Source organism: Mandrillus leucophaeus, unplaced genomic scaffold (assembly GCF_000951045.1).
Source record: "Mandrillus leucophaeus isolate KB7577 unplaced genomic scaffold, Mleu.le_1.0 Scaffold1025, whole genome shotgun sequence".
Classification (NCBI taxonomy): Eukaryota; Metazoa; Chordata; class Mammalia; order Primates; family Cercopithecidae; genus Mandrillus; species Mandrillus leucophaeus.
In genome coordinates, this window is record NW_012098377.1 from 264,100 (window position 1) to 274,774 (window position 10,675).

General features: G+C 42.9%; 1 protein-coding gene across 1 annotated transcript in view; it reads left to right on the forward strand.

Moving 5' to 3' along the window:
* LOC105537647 (mas-related G-protein coupled receptor member X1) overlaps positions 1 to 10,466 on the forward strand; it is a 32,165-nt gene extending 21,699 nt beyond the window's left edge. The window contains exon 2 of the mRNA XM_011977293.1: positions 9,473 to 10,466. Coding sequence (XP_011832683.1) covers positions 9,498 to 10,466 — 969 coding nt within the window. The 5' untranslated portion in view covers positions 9,473 to 9,497. The remainder of the gene's footprint in view (positions 1 to 9,472) is intronic.
* The last annotated feature ends 209 nt before the right edge of the window (positions 10,467 to 10,675 follow it).

Genomic DNA, 10,675 nt, shown 5'->3' on the forward strand with positions numbered 1-10,675 from the left:
GAGAGGAGGCTTTCTGGTTTTTGGAATTTTCAGTATTTTTGCACTGCTTTCCTCATATTTCTGGATTTATCTACCTTTGATCTTTGAGGTTGATGACCTTTGGGTGGGGTTTTTGTGTGGGGGTGTTTTAGTTGATGTTGATGTTATTGCTTTCTGTTTGCTAGCTTGTCTTCTAACAGTCAGACCCCTCTTCTGCAGGTCTGCTGCAGTTTGCTGAAGGTCCAATCCAGACCCTGTTCACCTGGGTACCACCATTGGAGGCTGCAGAACAGCAAAGACGGCTGCCTGATCCTTTCTCTGGAAGCTTCATTCCAGAGGGCCACTGGCCTGATGGCAACCAGACCTCTCCTGTATGAGGTGTCTGTCGACCCCTGTTAGGAGGTCTCTCCCAGTTGGGAGGCACGGGGGTCAGGGACCCACTTGAGGAGGCAGTCTGTCCCTTAGCAGAGCTGGTGCACTGTGCTGGGAGAACCCCCCTTGTCAGGATCAGCTGCTCTCTTCAGAGGCAGCAGGCAGGAAAGATTAAATCTGTGGCAGTTGCACCCACAGCCTCCCCTTCCCCCACATGTTCCATCCCAAGGAGATAGGAATTTTATCTGTAAACCCCTGCTGGACCTGCTGCCTTTCCTTCAGAGATGTCCTGCCCAGTGAGGAGGAATCTAGAGAAGTAGTCTGGCCACAGCTGCTTAGCGCGCTATGGTGAATTCCATGCAGTCCAAACCTCCTAGCCTTCTTAGCATTGTCAGGGGAAAGACGCCTAGTAAAGCCTCAGGAATGGCGGATACCCCTCCCTCTATGAAACTCGATCCTTCCAGGTGGACCTCAGACTGCTGTGCTGGCAGTGAGAATTTCAAGCCAGTGGTGCTTAGCTTGCTGGGCTCTGTGGGAGTGGGACCCATTGAGGGAGACCACTTGTCTCCCTGGCTTCAGCCCCCATTCCAGGGGAGTGAATGGTTCTGTCTCACTGGGGTTCTAGGCACCACTCGGGTATGAAAAAGATTCCTGCAGCTAGGTCGGTCTCTGCCCAAACAGCTGCCCAATATTGTGCTTGAAACCCAGAGCCCTGGTGGTGTAGGCACACGAGGGAATCTCCTGATCTGCAGATTACAAAAACCATTTGAAAACCGTAGTACTGGGCTGGTAGCACAGTTCCGCACAGCTTCCCTTGATTGGGGGAAGGGTGTCCCCTGGCTCCTTGCACTTCACAGATGAAGCGACGCCCCACCCTGCTTCTCATTGCTCTCCGTGGCTTGTACACACTGCCTAACCAGTCTCAGTGAGATGAACTGGGTACCTCAGTTGGAAATGCAGAAATCACCAGTCTTCTGCGTTGGTCCCACTGGGAGTTGCAGACCAGAACTGTTTTTATTTGGCCATCTTGGCTCCTCTCCTGTACAGATTTTTAAGTGAACATAGTTTCCCAGTTTCTAGGATAAATTTTCCAGGTTCTAGGATACACTGGATTGCTGGATTGTATGAAAATGCAAGATTTCCCAGAGTAGCTCTAGTATTTTAGTTTCTCATTGGCAGTGTATGAGACCTCCAATTCCTTCAAATCTCAGCTAATATTTGAAACTATCAGTATTTTATATTTTAGCCATATTGAGAGGGTAGAGTGGTATCTCATGACTTTTATTTATTGTCCTAAACATTAGTGATGTTGAGCATCTTTTTAGGTGTTTATTTGTCATGCATATATGTCCCTGCTGAACCATCTGTTTATCTTTTGCCCTGATTGAATCTAGCTCTCCACTAACTCCATACCTATTCCCATAGAACTGAGTGTGGCTGGAGCTCAACACACAACCATGCCTAGCAGTTTCACTGTACATTTACGACCTTGAACCTGAAATGTTCACTTATATCTCCTGAACAGTCATGTAACATTTCCATAATTGCTTCTCATCTCCAAAGGAAAACCTTCAGCCATCGTCTCTCTCCTAAAACCACTTACTCTTCATTTATTTTTTTAATCACTGTCAGATGATGCTCTTCTGAGAATTACTCAATCTCCACAGAGCGAACCTACCTGCCCATCTGTCTCCGAGTGCATCTCTCTGCATTTTCTCTCATGCCAGGAAATGGGCTCTGCAAATTCCGGTTTGAAACCACCCTTTCCATTTGTACAGTTTCCTCTGTTCCCTCCCCAGAAACATTTTATAGCATTATTGCTTCTCCCTTCTACATCTTCAATGTTTCCATCTCTAATGGATCCTTCCATTGCAATTGAAACACCCCATCCTATTTGTGGCATAAAACACCATCTAAGCAGTCATTCATCTCTATCCACAGCCTGATTTATCTTTCTTCCTTTAGAAAAAAAAAGTCTTCCAAAGAGTTTTCTGTACTCGTTATCTTCATTTCCTCACCCTTCCTCGTATCTTCTCATATCTCTATTTCCCTCTCTTAGCTAGATCATTAAATTTATGTTTTTTGTTTGAAAATTTATTTGTGACATTGTAATATAGTCAAAGCTTTAAAAAATAATCTTGAAATACACTCACTGAAAACTGTCATTCCCATGTTAGGTCCTCAGGCATGCTTGCCTTGTTAACAAAGACATATCCTATTATACTTACTAATAAAAATGTATATTAATTCACAAATATTTAATAATAAAACAACTATATATTTTTTGTCATACAATATATACATTGGCAAGCGTTCTTTTTTAAAAATCTAACTAATTCTGGAGGGCCTTTTATATTAGGTCCGTTGTTCTTTTTGGGTAGCTACAGAGTATTCCATTGCACAGATAGACCATAATTTATACAGTATTGATGGCCATTTTGGCTGTTACAAGTTTTTGACTGTAAATAACACTGCATTTATTAACTTAGTACATAGATCTTTTGAACATGCACAAATATATCTCTAAGATAAATTCCTAGATGAGGAATTACAGAGAGAAAAGGATGATACTTTATACATGCTTTCACATGTTGAAAATTCCTTCACTGGAAGTTGTATCCATCTGCATCCTCAGCAGAAATGAGTGAGGGTACCTGATGCCACTCCATCCCCACACTGTATGCTATAAAACTTAATGGTTTTTAATATTTTGGTAAGTAAAATATAACTCTGTAATATCAATTGGCATGTCTTTCATTATGAGTTGAATTTCTCCTCTTTCCGTACGTTTAGGAGCCGTTTTTATTTTTTAGAAATTGTGAATCATGACTTAAAGTTATTTTCTTATTAGCTTTTTCAATTTTGAATTACTATCATCATTTAGAAAAATTTGTATCAATAGAGAAAATTTATACTTTGGCTATAATATACATTACCAACTATCTCCCTGTTTATTTATTTATTTAATTTTATTAATTTACTAATTTATTTTTTGAGATGGAGTCTCGTTCTGTCACCCAAGCTGGAGTGCAGAGGCACAATCTTGGCTCACTGCAACTTTCAACTACTAGGTTGAATCCATTCTCTTGCTCAGCCTCTTGAGCAGCTGGGATTACAAGCGTGTGCCACCACAACCAACTAATTTTTGTATTTTTAGTAGAGACCAGGTTTCACCATGTTGGCCAGGCTGGTCTCATACTCCTGACCTCAGGTGATCTGCCCGCCTCAGCCTTCCAAAGTGCTGGGATTACAGGGGTGAGCCACCACGCCTGGCCACAGTTTATTTGTATCTTGATTATGATGGTTAATGTTATGCTAAAAAAAAAAAACTTTTTTTTTTTTTTTTTTTGAGACAAAATCTGACTCTATCAGTCAGGCTGGAGCGCAGTGGTGTGATGTCGGCACACTGTAACCTCCGCGGCCTGGGCTCAAACTGTCCTCCCACCACAATGTCCCAAGTAGCTGGGACTATAGACATGCACCACCACACCTGGATAGTTTTTGTATTTTTTGTAGAGATGGGTTTTCACTATGTTGCCCAGGATGGTCTCAAACTTGTGAGCTTAAGCAGTCCACCCCACATGGCCTCCCAAAGTGCTGGGACTACAGGAGTGGTCCATCACAGCTGGCCTTCTTTTTGTCTTTATAAATATTTTCTTTAATATCTTCTGAATTGTATCCCATAATTGAAAGTCTTTTTCCACTTTGATTTAAAAACTATTTGGCTATGGCTCCCCCAGGTAATTGTATTTTCATTATAAAATTTTAAGTACTGTATTCGGATTTATCTTCAAATCATGTGTAAAGTATGTTTCCACCTTTATTCATTTCACACAGAAACTCAGTTGTCCCAATCCCATTCATTCAATAGTGTCCGTTTTACAATCTACTTTGATATACAACCTTTATCATAATAGGCATACATTGAAGACATTGGAAGTCTGCTTCCACTACTGCAATAAAGCAAATATTACAATAAAGTAAATCACATGAATTTTTGGTGTCCTTGTACATGTAAAAGTTATGCTTACACTATACTGTAGTCTATTGAGTTGCAATGGCATTATGTCTAAAGCAATGTGCATGCATTACTTAAAAAATACTTTTTCACTGGGAAATCATAATCATCATCAGAACCTTTATCAGCCAAACGCTTTGCTGCTGGAGGCTCTTGCCTGATGTTGATGGCTGCTGAGGTGGCTGCTGAAGATAAGACAGGCTGTGCCAATATCTTAGAACAAGACAACAGTGAAGTCTGCCACATCAACTGACTCATCCTTTTATGAAAGATTTTAATGTAGCATGCAATGCTATTTGATAGCATTTCACACACAGTAGAACTTCTTTTGAAATGGGAGTCCATTCTCTCAAACCTTTCCACTGTTTTTATCAAGGAAGTTGAACAAGATGGAATGTGATGGGAGAGGCTTATCTGTACTGGATATGGGACAGAGGCCAAGAATCATCTCAGGTAGGGTTTGTGTCTCCAATACCTCTGGCCGCTGATTTGTCCATAGTCCTCATACAGGAAATAACAAGTCTGTCCAGCACCTTCATAAGCCTGGATTGACCACCAGCTTTGACTCCAGCTCCTATGGGCATCTCCTGAATTTAAGCAACACAGAAGACTCCTCTGAAGTCACTGAATCCCAGAAAGGCCCTCCACCTTTAGAACAAGGGAAGTCTTCACCACTGGACAAAAGAGAAAAAGATAAGGGTAAGTACCAGGAACACTCTTCTTCCATAGTCAGTTATGGTTTTTGCTATAAGATCGTTTCTGTTTCCACCTAGGTGCTACAGGCAGGGGATCATGAGCTTGTTTCAGGAAAAGACAGGGGACATGAAGTTTCCTTCTGGAAACTATGTGCCGCCAACCCAGACTGTGTGAGTTTCAACTGGGGTCCCCCCTTTGATTTATCTCTCCATATCACCTCCCTTATTCCAATCACTGAATCTGTCCTCATGGAGAGAATGCTGCCTCTCACATTCATTTAAGGAGCTAGAGGACATGCAGGCATTGCTTCATAGAGTTGAACTGCCGTAGAAGCAGGTTTTGTTGTTTTACTTACTTTTCTAAATTGTTAATCCTTGCCTGTCTGGAAAGGTTCAAGGAAGAAATAGATGGTCAGAACTGAAATGACTGAACACTAAGTCCTCCCCTAGGCTGAAAGGGACAGGGAAGGAGAAGTTACCATTGTCGCCATAGCCATAGCTGTAGCCATAGGGGTAGGAGAACACCAGCAGGCAGGTGGAGAAGCCCTGCATGGCCAACACACAGCCACACAGGCTGATATGCTTTGGATCTGTGTCCCCCGCACCCAAATCTCATGTTGATTGTAATTCCCAGTGTTGGAGGGAGGGCCTGGTGAGAGGTGATTAGATCGTGGGGATGGTTTCTCATGAATGGCTTAATGCCATCCTCCTTTGGTACTGCTATAGTGATAGTGAGTGAGTTCTCATGAAATCTAGTTATTTAAAAGTGTGTAACGCCTCTTCCCTGTCTCTCTTGTTCCTGCTCTCACCATGTGAGATGACTTGCTCCCTTTTTGCCTTTCACTATGATTGGAAACTTCCTGAGGCCTCCCCAGAAGCAGAAGCTGCTATGCTTCTTGTATAGCCTGCAGAGCCATGAGGCAATTAAACCTGTTTGCTTCATAAATTTCCCAGTCTCAGGTATTTCTTTGTAGCAATTCGAGAATGAACTAATACACAGGCAGAGAACCAGGAGGTGGAAATCTCAAGTGGCTCTCCTGCTGTCCTCCAGTGTCCTGCTAGTGTGTCCCAGTGTCACAATTCCACCAGATACTGGGACTAAAAAGAATCCCACTGATGTGGCACATAGAAGCCACTCTCTTGGGATGTCAAAACAGGATAGAGAAGAATGGAAAGCAAATCCTCATAGCAAATGAGACGATCCTCTCACCATCTTATATCCTCCTAATTCCTGGGGTTTTCTCTGTCTATAGGTGATTGATTCCTGTCTCATTTCAACTCTATCAGACTACTTTAATGTTTGGCATGTCTTTCTCTACTATCACTTCTATGCAGAAATGTTTGCATTCATCAAAAATGCATAGAAAAGAAAATACAACTTTAAAAAGAGAACATATTTCTTTTTTTAGAATATAAGTTTGACCCCTCTCATAAAGACACAAAGTAGAAATGTCTTAAATAAGAAAGTACAGTTGTGTCTCTGGGTCACTAGGTCCAGAATCTGCAGATTCAACAAACCACAGGTGGAAACTATTCCAAAAATAAGGGTATGGTGGAGGTGTGTATTTACTGAACAGGTACAAAATTGTTTTTCCTTGTCATTACTTCCAAAATAACACAGTAAAACAAGAATTTACATGACATTTGCATTTTGTCAGTTATTCTAAGTAACTTAAAAATGATTTAATGTATCTGGGAGAAAGTGTATAGGTTTTGTACAACTACCACATGATTTTATATAAGGAAACTGAGCATCTGCAGATTTTGTTGTGTGCTGGGATTGCAGCACACACATCTGCCATATAGGAAAGCCCCTGTGAATACCCAGAAAAGACTATCTTTGAGATCAGTGTTGGAAGCTCCAAGGCATCGTACATCAGAATTCCAAAAACTGCTACTCCCCAGTCCCTAGAGAGTTGCCCTCATCCTTGTGATCCTACATGGTTCCAGCCACATCAGCATTCCAGCATGATGGAAAAAAAAATAAGGAAAGGAAACGTGTTACTCCTGCTATTGGTCCTGTGAGCCAGGACTTGCTTATATCACTTTTGTGCATCTTTTGTTGAACAGAACTTGGTCATACAATGGCACCCGACATCAAGGAAAACTGGAATGTGGGTCCTTGTGCTGCTTTTAAACTCCCAGAATTTTTATGTGACCAAACAGGAAAATGAGCACTGGGGCAACCTAGCAGTCTCTTCTGCCTCTGACAGTCTCTGATTCTGTGCTCACATCAAGATTTTTCAGGAACTCCTCTGAAATAATGAATGATGGGGCAGAGAACAATACAGAAGTCTCATGCAGGGCTCCAGGGACCAGGGGCTGGTATTGGACCTGCTCTTCGTGTTGTGAACTCACGAAAACACTTTAATTCTCTAGGCCTCGGCTTCATCTTATGTTATATTAAGATAATACCATGGATGATCTTTAAGGAACACACACTAAATGTTGGTAATACCACAGTGAAAAAGATAGGCATGACTTACTCCTTATGGAGTTTTGAGTTTCATAAGGAAGACAAGCATATCATACCATAAATACAGATGGACAAAGTGTTTAGTGCCCTGAGTGTGGATAACAGAGTGTGGATAGCAGAGGTTCCCCTTTTCCTCCCATTTCCTTTTCAAGTCAAGCAAGGCTGTGGCAGCTTGTCTTTCTAAGAGAGCTCATGATGGACGCACTCACTCCTGATGCTCCTCTGTATTCCCAGAGGAGGGTGAGTCTTCTTTTCTCCTGGAGGCCTCCTGCCCCTGTGCATTCTCGGGATTCCAGAGCAAAGGTGGCCTCTGATAGGCAAAAAGGAACTCCTGAATTTGTTACTAAATGACTTTCACTCTTCTCTATTTTGTTCCCTATTTGACTTGCTTCTCTTTCTCTATCTGAAGTTATTTTAGGTTAGTTTTTTTTTTTTCTTTTCAATCCACAATTTTACCTGCCAACTTGGATTTAATCTTGAGAATCCCTCCTCTCCTTTACCCCTTCTAACATGTATAATTGACACAGAGCCGTGCTGGGTGTAAAGGGCTGCTCAAAGACTGGATCATGAGTAAGCCCTGCTGGTCTCAAATTCATACTATATAAGTCCCAGAACAAATAATTCACTCTTTTTGTGCTCCAATGCATGATCTTCCATATGGGAATAATGCTCATTCTTACCTCCTAGGCTCTTCAGATAATTAAAACAGACAATACCTAATAAACTCTCCGTCAGCTGCTCTTATTCTCCCAGATTAGACCTAGTCCTCATTCTCCAGTTGAAATCTGCATGAATATCTCTCTTTATACTCCAAGCCCTATATATCTCCTATTTCTCCTCATGGACTCCTCACATACAAATGTTTGCATTAACAAAGAAATGAACCAAAGATCTTCTGAAGGAGAGAATTAAATAGGTTTACATTGTGTATACTCAGCAGAACACTTAGTAGTCTCCCATACATATTCCCACACTTCAATTACCTGCTTCAGTGGCACTCAGACTTCACCCTCACTTAGTCTTCCCTCTGCTCCATTGCTGAGCAATTCAGCTCAGACCCACACCCTGCCCAAACATTGTGTGCAAAAATGCTTCTAGGTGTTCAGTAAAGCCACATTGGGTCCTCATTTCAAAGGCACATCAGTGGTCAATTTCAGGTTTGGGGCACACATCAATAATTCTTTTTAACACAGATAGAACTGTCCACAAATAGAATTCTGATGAATGAAATTTTCTATATCTAATTAAATATGTGTGTTCTAATAACTTACATTGTGCTTTCGTTTTTATTTTCCATTTCACCCAAATCTACCATTACCATTAGGCTCTTCATGCATGCATTCATTCATTGAATGAATATTTATGAAGAGCACAGTGTGCTGCTCAGGGAAATAGGCACTAGGACTATAAAACGTAAAATGTGGTACTGTCTGCAATGACTGACACACTGAGTTATTTCTCACCCACCAGGCCCAGCCATTCTCACACTTATTCTAGCGAAGGCCACATTTTCCTCTGATTCATAATGCATGGTCTTCTTTCCTGTCCATAGATGATCAGTCCTAGTCATGAGGGTGTCACAACCACCTCTTTGCATATCTGAATTCCTCCACCTGAGAGAAAATGTCAGGCCCAGGATAGAGTAATTATCGGGTCCACATCCCTGGCCACTTGAGTGGGGGTGTTTTGATCCTAATGTTATTCCCATGTCAGTACAGAACTTGTGTGGCAGTAGAGAAGGGTCAGGCTTCAGAGTCAACAAGAACTGTATTTCAAACTGGATTTGAGGACCCCCACCTTTTGATAGGTAACTTACTCTCTGCAAGTCTCTGATCTCTCCTCTTTAAGTAAGGAAGTAAATCCCACATGGCAGGGTGGTGGGGAGAATCAGAGATCATACAGCTGATGATCACATCTGGTTTCTGTTTCCAGGGTCACCAAACTAGGGTTTCTGAGCATGGATCCAACTATCCCAGCCTTGGACACAAAACTGACACCAATCAACCGAACTCAGGCGACTCCTTGCTACAAGCAGACCTTGAGCTTCATGGGGCTGACGTGCATCATTTCCCTTGTCGGACTGACAGGAAACGCGGTTGTGCTCTGGCTCCTGGGCTTCCGCATGCACAAGAACGCCTTCTCCATCTACATCCTCAACCTGTCCATGGCCGACTTCCTCTTCCTCAGTGGCCGCTTTATATATTCCCTGTTAAGCTTCATCAGTGTGCCCCAAACCATCTCTAAAATCCTCTATCCTGTGATGATGTTTTCCTACTTTGCAGGCCTGAGCTTTCTGAGCGCCATGAGCACCGAGCGCTGCCTGTCCGTCCTGTGGCCCATGTGGTACCGCTGCCGCCGCCCCACACACCTGTCAGTGGTCCTGTGTGTCCTGCTCTGGGTCCTGTCCCTGCTGCGGAGCATCCTGGAGTGGATGTTCTGTGGCCTCCTGTTTAGTGGTGTGGATCCTGTTTTGTGTCAAACATCGGATTTCATCACAGTCGCGTGGCTGATTTTTTTATGTGTGGTTCTCTGTGGGTCCAGCCTGGTCCTAGTGGTCAGGATTCTCTGTGGATCCCGGAAGATGCCGCTGACCAGGTTGTACGTGACCATCCTGCTCACAGTGCTGGTCTTCCTCCTCTGCGGCCTGCCCTTCGGCGTTCAGTTTTTCCTATTTTTATGGATCCACGTGGATCGGAAAGTCTTATATTGTCATGTTCATCTAGTTTCTATGTTCCTGGCCACTCTTAACAGCAGTGCCAATCCCATCATTTACTTCTTCGTAGGCTCCTTTAGGCAGCGCCAAAATAGGCAGAACCTGAAGCTGGTTCTCCAGAGGGCTCTGCAGGACACGCCTGAGGTGGATGAAGGTGGAGGGCGGCTGCCCGAGGAAACACTGGAGCTGTCGGGAAGCAGATTGGAGCAGTGAGGAAGAGTCTCTGCCCTGTCAGTCAGACGGGACATTGAGACCAACACTGTCCTGCCACCCTTGACAATTATATGCGTTTTTCTTAGCCTTCTGCCTCAGATATGTCTCAGTGGTTCCTCACCGTCTTCGAATAGATGTTTATCTAACCCGACAGTTGCAGTTTTCACCCATGGAAAGCATTAGTCTGACAGTACAATGTTTAGATTCTC